This window comes from Aricia agestis, chromosome 19, assembly GCF_905147365.1.
Source record: "Aricia agestis chromosome 19, ilAriAges1.1, whole genome shotgun sequence".
Lineage (NCBI taxonomy): Eukaryota > Metazoa > Arthropoda > Insecta > Lepidoptera > Lycaenidae > Aricia > Aricia agestis.
Window position 1 is genome coordinate 12,312,415 of NC_056424.1, and position 14,997 is coordinate 12,327,411.

The 14,997-nt window shown below is 39.9% G+C and overlaps 1 protein-coding gene across 7 annotated transcripts in view; it reads right to left on the bottom strand.

The window, feature by feature from the left end:
* LOC121736674 (filamin-A) overlaps positions 1–14,997 on the bottom strand; it is an 81,451-nt gene that overhangs the window by 15,839 nt on the left and 50,615 nt on the right. For all 7 annotated transcript variants that reach the window (XM_042128025.1, XM_042128026.1, XM_042128024.1 and 4 more), the window contains 9 exons: positions 14,793–14,962; positions 14,288–14,413; positions 13,853–13,966; positions 13,096–13,284; positions 12,437–12,539; positions 9,046–9,188; positions 7,541–7,649; positions 6,902–7,066; positions 4,767–5,006 (listed from right to left, as the gene is read on the bottom strand). In XM_042128025.1, the coding sequence (XP_041983959.1) occupies positions 4,767–5,006; positions 6,902–7,066; positions 7,541–7,649; positions 9,046–9,188; positions 12,437–12,539; positions 13,096–13,284; positions 13,853–13,966; positions 14,288–14,413; positions 14,793–14,962 (1,359 nt within the window). The remainder of the gene's footprint in view (positions 1–4,766; positions 5,007–6,901; positions 7,067–7,540; positions 7,650–9,045; positions 9,189–12,436; positions 12,540–13,095; positions 13,285–13,852; positions 13,967–14,287; positions 14,414–14,792; positions 14,963–14,997) is intronic.

Below are 14,997 nucleotides of genomic sequence, written 5' to 3' on the forward strand. Positions count from 1 at the left end.
CTGATTTTGACGGGACTTTAATTGGCAGATAGCTGATGTAATAAGGAGTAACATTTTGTTGACGCGGACGAAGTCGCGGGTAACAGCTAGTTAATTATAATATGACTTATTTGTTAATGAAATAATGTTTAATTGTATGATTATTGACTATATAAATTCTTGACTTATGTTTTAAATAATGTTAATTAGATTTACATAAATTTTATTTATCAATTTTGCATGCCTAAATACTAGGTAGAAAGACTGGGATCATCATTAGTAATTAAATAAAAATTATTATTATTATTAAATTATAAAGGATTAATGAGGCCTCTGATACCCGAAATAAAGATGATTAAATTAAAGGTCCTTCGTTACAAGAAATATGAGTTCTTTAAAAGGAAAGAAGGAAGGGAAGCTGACGTAGTGATGGACAAAGTCACGACTCACGATCCTGAATCGCAGTATCGAAAAATTTTCTGAGTTTGTAACTATGTTATAATATCCGGTATAGCTCAGCTTACAAACACTGCAATGTTTAATGGGCGGAATATGCATAGCGCGTCGCTTGGAATACTTTCACAGTCCACTCATATTCCTATATTAAGTTCTGTCTGCGTTCTGTGTAGACTCTAGACTAGGCTTTTAGTAAACGGCCTTTTATCACAATAGACATAACGACCAGTAGTTCGACTGCAAAGAGACGGACAGGTTTCAATATCTGTCAAATTCGTCGGGTTTCACTAGGATTATGAACGGAATGTGCCTCGCGCTGGCTGATATAATAAATTTTTAAATATTAAAAATAAAGATTTCAAAATTGGATTCTGACAATTTTAATCGCATGTGTCAAAACACAAACAACAATACGACCAAAGAGGAACACGTCCAGCGAATATGTCATAGTTTTAAATTCGTATGTAACAAGATAACAACCCTAGCGACGATTTTCGTCATAATACGTCAAATTTAAAAATTTCAACATCAGTTCTAAGTCGGCATACTCTATCATTCTGTCTACTCTGCTTTTATTTTATTGAAGGCTTTTCTGATATATAGTGCAAGTGCAACAGTAATTAAAATTAGGACACAACTTATGTATTAGAAAGTGAAGTAACTGTGGAATTTTATTGTCGAATTTTTACCACTGACGTTCATCCAAAAAATAAGGCACAAAAGTCGTTGAGATAAAGTTCATTTTGTTTTTTTTTTATTCTCTCAAAGGGCAAATCATTAGATATTCTTTTGTTTTGAGCGGCGACTTTGACGGACTTGGATGCGCCGCGTCTGAATTTTAAACACATTTTTTATTCTCACAAAAACATTTAAATCTGCATTAAAATTTGAAACGTTATTTTATTCTAATTAGGCTCATAAATTTAATGTTAATTGTAGATTTAATAAAGTAAAGCAAAAACATAATTTTGCAAAAAAAACCCTCTTTATTAATTATAAAAATATGTTTTTATATAAATTACGTGGCTAATTAGTAATCCCAAAGCAACGGTAAGGTTTACTGAAAGTTTTATATTAAGTATACCTTTATTATCATAAACAATCAAGAAAAAAAATAACACCATTTTTTCTTTTAAGTTAAGTTTAGCTCGCAATACAAAAATACTAAGTAAATACTAAGTTTATCTTTACTATTATTAATAAAACGCGTGCACACTAATTTTTGCATATTTTACAATCACGCATTCCTATTTTCACTCAGGTCTTCTGGAAGACATTCCATTTTTAGAATAAGATGTACCTTGTACAAAACATATTTCTAGTTTTAGGCTGGTTTGTTAACTTCTTTTTGTGTGCATACATAAATTGTAAAATAAAAAATAAAATTAATAAACATATTGCAGTTGCATATTCATGTCAATTGTCTATCGTCCTTGGGGGAGAGTGGACCAGACTTCGGAAAAAGTCCACATAGCAGCCCCACATTCCATCATAGCGTGATGTCCCTTTTGAGGATTTTTAAACCTTTTTTCCAACAATAATATCAAGATGGCCAATTAAAATGACTCTTAAACACCAGCGGGCCGGAATGCCGGCTTCTGAATTTGTCCAAAATCCTATTGTCTTTGGCCGGACAAAAAATGGCGCGCGCTATCAAAGAAGCGGTGCCTTTTTGTGGACGGATACCTCATAAGTGTATGGAGAATGTCCTAACTATTCCCTGTATAATGACTCTCTTCTACTGTTACTTGTTTTGATGTTTTATGTGGAAGGTATTTCACAATTTGCGCGGTAAAAACTATTCCAAAATCGTCCCGCATGCTAGCATGAGGTGTTCTGTTTTCAAATATTCCTAATGACATGTTTTGTTTTTAAATTGTTTGAATTAAGTCTAAGGTAAAATTACTTTTGGTCGAGATCGGAACGTTTTTGACTGATTTTTTGCCTTATTTGTAGCGTTATACTTATAATGTAACTTAACTTAAAAAAAGTTAATTTCTGGTATATTTATGAGTTCTAAGAACTTTGCATGAATTTATAGCAAAATAAAAGAGACATACTTACTTTAATTTTTATTGAATAGCCCACAAATAAATCTTCAAGCAAATGAACATTCAAATGAATCTCCATAAGTTTTCCCCACAAGTAATAATATTTTTTTACGTTTTGAAGTTACTATTTCAGAACAGGTTACCACCCACTGGAAAATCTAAATAGGCATAACAAAAAGAAGTTTCGACAAAATAATAGCCCAATGAAACAACAGTCTAGCAACTAGATAATATTATGCACCTATTATGCTAATGAGGGGCAGTTAAACGGAGATTAACGCCAACTGACGTCGGTTAAGCGCTGTTAAATTACCTTAAACTGTATAATAATATTTACAATAATTAAGAAAGTGAAACCCCAGGAATACTTAATTTAAAAGGGGCTAGAAGTAGAGTTTATACCTATACAAAGTGTAAGAAAACTAAGTGATAATAATTTGGATTTTAGGGTATGCACTATGCATGTGGCCCTTATAATAGAGTTTACTGTTAAGAGCAAATTTTTTTGTGCTTTGTACCTATGATGCAGCGCCCCAGCGTCATGAATTTTCCATACAAAAAAAGTTACTATTTCAGCGCTGCTACTTTCATAGCGAATTGTAAATAGGCGACCCATAAAATGTAAAAAATGTATTAAGAGTAAACAATTATTGTCCCTTCTTATTGGAGGAACAAGAGGTCCCATATAAGGGACCACTATAGACTACAGGCCCATGTCGAAAATAGATGCGTCATATGAACCACCTGGTGACCTATTATATAGGACGATATTAGAGCATAAAATAATAAGATTTAGCAGTATGCCGTCACTTGTAAGCTGTCCAACTGAGTGCTGGTGAGAGTTCAAAAGTGCATGTAGGGTGAGTACATTTTGGTCATATGATCCTATACGGCATTTTTACCATCGATAGATACATGAAAAATAATAAGAAAGCCCGCAGTGCCGTACAAAAATGATGCGCCACTAAGTCGGTATTTTTATTTTATTTTCAGCAAATCCACGGTATCAATACCCGTGTAGAGAATATTGATGAATAAGTGCATTAGAAATAATTTCATGGAAACTCTTGTTAATGTTATTTGTTTATTACTTAGTATTTAATAAAAAAGTAACTAAGTATAGAGAAACACACAAGTAGCATATTGTGTAATGTTTTTTACATTTATCATGTTCACAACGCCGAAGGTGTAAGATTAATATTATTATTAAGGCTTACCATATAAGTGTCAAAGTATTTAATAACTGACACCTTCATAATTTCGTACGGTTTTGCCCCACTCGCGGCTAATTGTAACAATTACAAAGAGATTAACGATTTAAATCGCTTCATAAAGATAAAAACATCCGAGAGAGTTATGATAGACATCGGCAAAAACGACAATCGTAAATACGAATAATCGCTGGCCGGCGACAAGTTAAATGCGATCGAAAAAAAAAGAAAAATTTAAAAAATCGATCTGTCAAAATGGTTCGCGGCATTTCGCCGGGCGGCGCGCGGATTGGCCGGAGCGCGGGGGCGTGGCGCGCGCTGCATTTCAGTGCATGGTTTTTTACGATGCAACCACTATGGCCATGGGCGGAGGGGCATTTGACTTGGTAAAACGACCTGCTGCATACGATATTTTCATATCAACACATCGTACTTTTGACTTGCAGGTATGCAAACAAGGGTTGGAAGTACAATAAATATTAAATTAACATAAAATCATAAATTGTAATTATTAGGTGTAATCGTAGCGTGTTTAAAAACTTAACATTATTTTATCCGAACTATAGAAAAAAATTCTAAAGCAAGTAAAAGTTAAAACTAATATTTGGAGTACGTAAATCTCTACTTATAGTTTTAAAAAATTGAATCTCTACATACAAATGGGTCAGTCTGTAATTAATTCTTCAGAAAGGTCTGTAATTTTTCGGAATTTTTATGTAGAGCCTAAAGACGAATAGTAATTTATCTATTCATATTGTGTTACGTAAAATGCACATGATTTATTAATATTTTAAAAATTGGAACTCGGCAAATTAATGTGCCATTTTGGACTTATTTATTGGCCAAAAAGTGTCACGTTCACCTGAAAACCTAGCTAAAAACTTGAAACTTCCCACACGTATTCTTTTTATGACGTAGACTAAACAATACGAGTACCAAAATGTACCACCTTATATGAATCACAATACTTACTATAATTTATCACCGGCAAAGCCGATTGATAAAGTGGGCTATTAATGATATTATTATAACAATTTAACCTATGACTAGCTGCTTGCTAGCTACATACCTGGCTCATCAACCTTGTACGACACATCGCAGGAGCCATCCTTCCTGTCCTTGAAGTCGATGTCGGCCTTACTGGGCCCCTCCAGCGAGATGGCGAGCTGGCCCGCGCCGGCCTCGCGAGTCCACACGTTGAACTCGTTGAGGCGGCCGGCCTCGCCCCGCTCCAGGCCAGGCCCGCCCGCCTTCACCAGGTGGGCCCCGGAGTCCCGCAGAGGACCGACGGTGAACTGGAATGGGGAGCCTGAAAGAGATTAATGTGTTTGAGGTGGTTATGGCGCATCTAGTCAACTCGTGTCACAACTCACAGCCTACAGAAGTCAGAAGCTGAAATTTCCTATCGAACTGAAATATTAATTTTATTTTGCTCAAATTATTAAGTACTGAATTGTTATTGAATAATAGAATACTGAATTGTATTATCTTGCTCAATTCAAATTACGGCAAAACTATTATGGGGAGTTTTTATGAGTAGTTTTTGCTGACAGAAGTTCTTCTTCTTACTAGTTTGTAATGTTACTAAAATGCTAAGCGTAAGTTTATGTCAGTGAACAACTTCTAGAACTGTTAGGCCCTTGACTACAATTTATACGGCATCGAAACAGCGCCTCTAGTTTTAACTTGCCAACAACACTTAGGGTCTACACAGACGGACCGCATTTCAACTGCAATCCAACCGCAAATTGCAGTTCAAGTGCAGTTTGAATGCAGTTGACACGACTGCAATAGAACTGCAAACCAAACAGTTCACACGACTGCACGCCGACTGCAACTGAACTGCAATCCGACTGCGCGTTTGTTTTGCAGTTCTATTGCAGTCGTATTGCAGTCGTGTCAACTGCATTCAAACTGCACTTGAACTGCAATTTGCGGTTGGATTGCAGTTGAAATGCGGTCCGTCTGTGTAGACCCTTAGGTATAAACATTTTTGATATCGTGTTTACAGAGACAACGAAATTACACAAAGCCCTCTGGTTGGCATTAATAATAATAATAATAATTCAGGGCAGCTTGTGGCGAGCTGTTGGGGAGTAGCGACCCCACGAACCCGAGTGCTCCCAGGGAAGCCCCTGTTCTCCATCTCCGGCTTGCATTCACCGGCCGGCCGGAGTGAACACTGACGGAGAATCAGGCCCTACCTCTGCCTTGCCTTAACCGGCCGGTCAGAGTGGAGTCGCAAGAGCTTCGGCTCGGAGGGAGGATGTGAAGCGTAAGTGGCGAGTGGGTGACGTGATGGGAGCCTGTGAGGGTACAAATGATCGGCGTTTAAAGTCCAGCGACACCTCTCCTGCCTCAAGCTGCTCTGTCAATGTTGCCGCCTCATTCAAAGAGTTGACGTGTCACCGTCTGCCAACTTTATGATACATATTTCTACGTTGTATCGGCAGACGCCATAGTCCTTCCATAGCTCCCGGTTACCCAGTCCACTAGCACCTCGCCCCCATATCCCGGTCTCATTTTAATTTTCCATTCCCTGCAATAGTCCTACACTGGCCGCTGGCTTTCCTTGGGCGTACTGTCATAGTGCGGACAGGGAGAGTCGCCGGCTAGTGTCACATTACATTTAGATTAAAACTGTGTTACGGGGCCTCTACGTGTTGGCTTCGGCCTCACGCATGCCTTCCAAAGGTCCGGGATTTAATTGCCCGTGAGCAAGGAGTGCTTAACACAAACATAATAATAATACTCCCCACACCGATTTCGGTGACGGTGGCCAGTTTCATTGAAATCAGGCCAGGTACGCAGGAGTAATTTTATAGTGCCCAAGTGTGTGCGCAGTACACAAGAGCACACTCTATTCCTTCACTCTCATAACCCAGTGGGACGGAAGACCGACACGACTGGCGAGAGATCAGGCGCAGGACCGACTTTTTACATGGATCATCTTACTTGTCAGACGATCAGGTGATCAGCCTGCATTGTCCTAACCAAACTTGGAAATAACATGTTTCCAACGCGGGAATCGAACCCACGACCTCCGAGTCGAGAGCCACTCTCTTAACCACTAGACACGGAGGCTGATTGGCATTATAGACACGATATACCCTAAGGCTACATAGCGTCACCTGGTGGCAAATGGAATGTCAAAAACCCTCATTAAAAAAATAGAATCAGCGTAGATAGTCTAGGACTACTCACCGGGTATATGTATCTCTCTGTACTTGACGGAGACGGTGTGGACGCCCAGCTCCTTGGGCACGAAGTGCACGGAGTACAGCCCGTCCTCCACCTCCTGGATCTCCGCGTCCTCGGACACTCCACCGGGGCTGGTGACCGTGGCCGCCAGGTCGAAGGAGGTGATGCCTGGGGGTAGATGATGCCAAAGTTTTAGTAATCTAAAATACTTTAAATTTTACCAATTTCCTTCCTGTTCGACCTTAACTAAAATAATATTAAAGTATCCTGAAAAGATATTAAATTTTATAAAAGAAAAGCTAACTGGACCTTAAGGTATAGAAATACCTTTAGGTCCAGTTAGCTTTCTTTAATAAAAATAAATAAGAATATTTAAAACATTGATTTAAGTTTATTTTTTAAGTTTCCTGCTATGGATTGGCACATGCACGAGTTTCATTTGTGAGGATATTTTTTATTATAATAAGAGCTTGGGCCACGATAAACCAAGACCAGAGACTACGAGTATGATCAACATTAATTAATGACAACTTCACATAGTCCAACGTGGTGTTACTCTACGATATCAACTTCTTGTGTGGATGATTATAACTTATTGCACTAAACTTAGAGCTGAAAATTATATTTATGATAAAGTTTTACCTGGCATCTTGAAAGTGAGTTTGCAGTTGGTGCCGACCTCGGTGAGCGGCGCCGCGGCGCGCTGCCGCTGGATCTTCTCCCTCTGTCTGTTGCTGCCTTCTCCTGTCACCTGCAGGAGAACACACCATGAGTATATGACTACATTTGTTAGTTATTTAATATCATGAGGTAACTTAAGAAAGGAACTTTTTCAAAACTCCAAGGAAAGAAAAGATAACCTACCAGCGGAGCTAAAATGGTCACATTTAGCAATTCCTCTCAATCAATTCAGCAAATGAATTGTCAAATCTTTCAAACTGACAAATGTCAAATTAGTACTTACGAATTACTAGACATGAATTGCAAGCAGATTTGCATTTTGCGATTTAAAAAAAATGAATCATAATATTATGATTCATAACATGTTTCTCCAAAGCAAGCATTCCTTTGTATGTTTATGGAACTTAAATCTAAACACAAAAATGTAGATCTATGAAATCGCTATGAGTTAAGGATTACTTTTCCTGACACAGTACAATATGGCCACGCTAAATTAATTAGACCTTACCGTAATTACTTAACTTATTAATAAGCTACATCACATTTACTAACTGCGGTAGCAAGCCTTATATAATAAAGCGTTTCTGTCTACTATTCAGCTTTGGATTTTTCAACTAGACAAAATAATAAATTGTAATTAATTTTCAAAATATAACTATGAACAGCTTTAGTAACAGAGACGGTGCCTAATAAAAATAAATAGCAAACTACCATACAAGGATACTGACCAAATAATAGGAGGTGACGCAAAAACAAGACATTCCTTTTCAAAACCCGTCATACAAAAAAGGAAGAAATTCGGTCGGCATGTTACTCGACAAAATAAAAGAGCTACTGTACCTACCTGATCGTAATCATTTATAGTTGGAGTGCTTAATTATAGATCATTTAGGATTAATTACATTGGTATTTAGCACCTTACTTTATTTTTTGTGTTAACTATGCAAATAAAATATAGAGAAATGCCTGTTCAGGATCATACCAAAATAAAATACTTAAAATATTGAAAGCTAAAATATAATGATCTTTTGAAATAAACATAATAATTATTGCGTCGGTATCCTTGGCTCCATGTATGGTGCCCAAGATCGGGATGGTAGGCTCTCATTGGGGGAGACCTACGTTCAGCAGTGGACGGCAATAGGCTGATGATGATGATTTATGGTGCTATTTTTGTTCTATTGCAAAAATACAAAGAAACGAGTGATTATATTACTCGATGTGAAAGAAGAGTTCAGACGAAGCAGACCAATATAATCAAGTCAAAAGAATATCTAGGGGTCCTAATATAATTGTTCATTTTCATCGGACAGGCATCGAGGACCAAAACTTATATACTTACCGATTATGACGAGGACTGAGTTGACAGGTAACGACAGCCAGCACGCCATCCTTGCTGTCCGCGCACTGGATCTCCGCCTCGCTGGGGCCCGGTGGACGAGATAGCACGACAGAGAGAGCAGTACCTTGACAGTGAAGGGCGAGCCCTCGACGTGGTGGTCGGCGAACTTGAGGTTGACGATGTAGTAGCCGGGCTCGGTGGGCCGGTAACTGATCGCCAGCACGCCGTCCTTGCTGTCCGCGCACTGGATCTCCGCCTTGCTGGGGCCTGGTGAACGACACAATTTAAAAGAGTTGGCAATAATTATATACAAACTTAGCACCTATTCTGTAAGTGGAGTTCTTTTCCAAGCGCCACTTATTAGTACTAGATGTTGCGTGTTACAAGAGCCGAACATTTTCAAAGCGCGATATAAATATTTCGTTTCACCAAAATATTTTGTTCACGCAAGGCTAATATGTAAAATTTTCGGTTCTTGCATGATGAACAAATGGGATCAAAAATATATTACCTATGTCCTTTTCCGGAACCAAAAATTTGAGCGTTAAAAGTTTGTCACGTATTTTATAGTTTATACTAGTTAATAGTTATACAAACGTACCAAATTTCTATAGGTATATTTAAAACGCCAATACCCAGTTAACATTAGAGCAATAAGGTATTTGACCATCAATTTCGTAGTCACTAACTGTGATATAAAGTTCTTTCAAATTCTTTATTAAGCATACAATAATATACAATAGTATAAAAGCTAGGTAGCGTACATCACGTCGTCTAATCCCATGCTAAGTAAAAACTTGTGTTATGGCAATCAGACAACGGATGCACGCCGAACAATTTTATCCTAATATATATTATTTACACATTTATTTATTTATTTATTTATTTATTTATTTATTTATTATGGTTACCAACAGCATATGCATTTAAAAAATTACAGTTGATAGTGTAGTACTAGAGTCTTCAATACCTGATGCACACACCTTTATAGGCAACACAACATTCATTAGTATAGTGTTAACAACAACATGCAAAATTACATTAAATAGTATTTAAAAACAATTATAAATTATATTATGAACATAAATTAGAAATAAATTACAATTTAAAATCTGATCGAATTACATATTATTAATAACATTTTAAGAGCAACACAAAATTGACTCAGGTAGTAATATTATGTATACAAATTATTCAAATATACAACAACAATTTTATATTATATTACATTGATTAATTGTTTAATTGATTTAAGAATATCTCTTATGTACGGGATATTGAATTAATTATTGGTGGGTAACTCAAAGCACTTTAGGACTTTTTTTATGAAAACATTAAAGTTGTCATGAAAAATGTCGACACTATTGTCCTTTGCACATGTGTAGCTGTATAAGTCACACATACGCTGTGGTGGGGCATGCTTCCCCACGTTTGTTCTCCAAGGAGGCCCACGCAAAATTTTAGTTATAGGGTGTCGTGGTCGATTATAAGGGACAGACAGTGAAAACAGTTCCAGAAAATCACAGCAAGACACCTTTCCATTCATAATTTTGTAGAGCATGGCAAAATCGTGGATTTTTCTCCGAACACTCAGTGGTATAATCTTGTAGAAATTTAGGCGCTGCTCGTATGGACTCCTATGTGAAATGCCTCTGTCTGAAAAGGCCAAGTGTCTGGTGAAGTGTCTTTGAATTTTTTCAATTCTCTGAGATGGTTGAGAATAGGAAGGACTCCATACACACACACACAATCACACTACGGCATCTTCAGCGACGTGATGCGCGCTTCGTTCGGGAGCCTCCCCCGGAACCTCCGGTAAACTACACCGGCGGGCCAGAACTCCTCCACCTCGAAGATGGATAAAACTTGAGTCGGCACTCTCACCACAAAGGAACTGAAATTCACTTTGTGGCGAGAGTGCAGACGCTCCACCCTCAAGGTGTAGGTGGTCTTCTCGCGGATGTAGTTTACGACGTCTTCGACCGTCATGGACCAGTGCAGGCGCGACACGTAGAGCGGCGTCGCGGGCACCTCGCTCCGCAGGCGCAGCTCGGGCACATAAGGTGCGGTGCCGCGGTGGTTGCGGACGGTGGGCTTCCTCTTGTTCCTGCTCTCCACCAGAACGAAGCCCTCCTCATCGCACCTCCTGCTCTCGTCCCTGTCGAGTCGAAGATGTTCAGCCTTGCGGCCCTCCTTTGCACCCCTCGCCTTTGCCCGCGGGGGTGGTGCGGGGCAAGCAGCGACGCTTGCATAATTTTTCGCTTGAGTCGATGGCCTCAATTTCGTGTCGACGTCATGCGGTAACGAGGACGGCGAGCTGACGGCTGTTGCTGTTGCTGACCCACTCAATTTCGCTGACGTGCAAAACGGCGAGTCACGCTGAGCTCCGCGACGCATATTTATCGAGTCGATCGGATGCTCGGGTGACCTACATAATGAATTATTACTTTTTAATTGTAATAATTCACTACGTAACTCACTGATGGTGGATTCCGAGGCATCCAATTTACCTCGCATCTCGTCCAGCTCTGCCTTCACGATGTTGAACTTCTGGAGCAGGCTGGAGACGTTGACGTGGTCCGTCGATACCACCGACAGTTTGTGGAGCTGCTTGGCCACAAACACCGGCAATTCCGCAGGATTAGTCTGCTTGAGCAGGGAGATGATGTCCTGCAAGCTTCGTTCGCTTCCGTCTCTCCTCCGGGACGTCATCTGCGCTGTCTTCCCGAGCGCTTCGTACAGCACGAGCCTGTCCTTGCAGATCTCCTCGTTGGTGTAGGTGGACATGCACAGCTGCACGATGCCATCTTCGTCCATGGTGTTGACGACGTGTTGTACGAACGCCAGCAGCACGTTGGATACGAACGCCATGGTGTCGGTGCAGCGGCTGTGAGCCGCGCGACTCGCGAAATATTAATTAATTTTTATTAATACTAGAGATCGCCCAATGGTCGAAATTCGACCTTAGTTCCAACGACATACATGAGGACTACCTACTACCTATATTTTGTAAAAAAAATATTGACTTTATCATATTTTTTTCAACTCTTGTCTCAGGGACTCAACTGATATCAGACTGGCCGTGTAAGCATTGTCTAATAGTATCTCAGATTCAATAAAAAAACTATAATCCATTTTCAATTTGTCACCTTGATGTCAACAGACTTCAACCATAAATAAAAGAGTATAATTCGTATGTATAGGGTTGTCACTCAAAAATCTGTCATTTTTCCTAGTGTGTGTGTTGTAGTGTGTGTAATGTTATATTTGTTAAAAAAATGTATGATAAAAGCATAATTTCAAAATAATATTAGCTCGATGCACTCCTTCAATATATAAACTATAACTGTGCAAAATTGAATTCACCTACGTTTCCCCATTTACGTCAAAAGGGTTACAAAGTTTTTGGCTCACGTATTAATATATACATTTGCTACGTGTGTTGAGCGGTGCGCGACCATTCGCTACCGCGATCAAAACAACACTGATGATTAAAACTTATTTGACACACGAACCTTCAATAGACAGTGAAAGACCACCGTAACCAGCATTCCTGGTATCTACGGTAAAGGTGTTCTCGCCCTGGGTCTTGCCCTCCTTCAGAGCAGCACCTGCGACCTGCAAATACAGAGAAATCGGTATGATAATCAACATAAATCGTTGTATTTCTACTACATTATATTCCTTGACGCTCGCTTTCTTTAACATATTTTTCTCCTGAAATGGAACAAGAAACGAGGAGATGTTTTACTGATGGACCAACAGGAACATGGAGGAAACGTTGTAAATCCTCTAGTATATTTTCGATTCTACAAGTACGCGACGGGATCGTGATAACAAAAGTTATGTGGGATATGTGCGTGGAGGCCGCAAAGGAAGATCTTCCGACCGAGCGCTAGGTGTTACGAGTATGCTCGGTCAGGCCGGAGCCCTGTGATATATTTCAGCTGTCGTATTTATACCGACGCACTTAGAAAACTTCGATAGTGCGATGCAGGAATCTGGCGCTAGTAGTTCGTACATAAGTGAAAGAGACGGGATTTGCAATGGGAATTGGGATGTACGCAAATTTTGCATTACAGTTATGTAGCCTGTGGACTAACAGCCGATAGGCTACTTATGCCCGACAAAGTATGATTCTCGTAGAATATACTGTAATAACAACCCGTCTTACCTTGACTTTCTTAGCGTCTCCGACCTCCTGGTCTTGGACGGTGATGTTGAAGGGGGAGTTCTGGATGTGGACGCCCATCTTTTTGACGGAGACCGTGTGCTGGCCGGCCTCGCGAGGCGTGAAACTGATGCCGATGTTGCCCGACGGCAGACGCTTGAGGAAGCACGGCTCTTCTAGACCTGATGGTGCCTGGGGATGAACATAATAACTTTATAGTCGTAGCAACCTTCAGGAGCACTATACAAAATGATGGCAATTTCCAAGTCGCTTATAGGAGTGAGCACACTGAGATAGGATGCCGGGGCTCAGCGTGCTCACTCCTTATAACGACATTTAAAAAAAAAACTATATTTTTAGATAAACAAAAGAAATAAAGGCGTTAATTAATTATCATGTATACTAATTTCAAGGTGGACACTACTGACACTTTTGGACCTTTAACGGCCGTTCCCAATATTTGATCTATCTCTGGTTTTGCCCTACTAGAGATAGGAATAGCTCACATTAGACATTAGAGACATATATTTTATGTCAATGGTGAGCTATTCCTATCTCTAGTAGGGCAAAACCAGAGATAGATCAAATATTGGGAACGGCCGTAAGTCACTTAAGTTTTTGAAAATATAAACTGCTTGTGATTACTCAGCTATCTCCTTAGACTTCAAGGTCGAAATGTAGAAAACATACTCTCAAGTTACGTCAATACATAGCGTAAGAGTCTAATAAATAGACTTATGTTAGGTGACCAGCTCGTTACCTGGATGGAGGCGTTGAGGCTGCGGATGTCACTGTCGCTGATCTTGCCCGGCAGCGTCACCTCGCTGCAGCTGCCCACAGAGATCTGGTTTCGCTTGCGTCCCTCTCCCGTTACCTGGAATTGAAAGAGATAGAAGGTAAGTCAAATTGTCAGGTCCAGAATATTCTGGGCTTAAGGGTAGCAGCAGTTTTCGGAGCAATGGATTGTATCTTGTTTAAATGTGTTTGACGTTACGTGACCAAATTACTTAGGTCCGCCATCTGCCTAGGAATCATTCTCTGATAGTACTTTTCCATTCCTTACTCAGGGATAAACTTTATTTTTCCTACCAACTTGCCATGTTGTAAGGAAATTGACACATTTTGGAAAGACAGAAAGGTTTCTACAAGGAACAATCATTGGATAGTCATATGCTGGTCAGTTTTCTCCACTCACCTTGGCGAGGAAGGGCGAGCCTTTGATGTGCTTGTCGCCAAATCGCACGGAAATCTTGTACTCGCCTGGCGCGGTGGGCAGATACGATACAGACACTGTACCGTCTTTGTTGTCGTGGCAGGTGATCTGGAAGGAAATTAAACCGTATGTTGAATACATAGAATTCATATTTGTGTGATGCAATAGTAAAGCTATAGTATGGTATCTTCCAGTACAGCTAAATGCAACAATGTTTCTGTTTTAGTGCAAAATGTCGTTGCTCCACAAGCAAGTGGCTTTTTAAAGTTGTCTCAACTTCTTGACTTCTATAGCCTGTATAACTTTGGATTTGCCCAAAATCCAGCGACCCGTATACGCCACATAGATTACTATACACATATACCGATAAATATTCTGATTGCTTGATTGCGACAACGTTAAATACAAAGCATGTAGCGTTCGCTATAAGGAATGATCAGTTCATAAAAGCAGACCTTCTATCTTCTTCTTCCTTTCATGTACTCACTTCAGCCTTGCTGGGTCCCTCCACGGCCATGGACAGACCTCCAGCACCAGCGCCCTTGGTGCTGATGGTGAACTGGCTGGGCTCGCCGCTGACGCCATTGAGCAGGCCAGGTCCGTAGGCCGTCACGTAGCCAGAGGAGATGGAGTCAACGTGGAACTTGTATGGTGATCCTGGAAGGAGAGATTTGGTCATAAATAGATGGCAA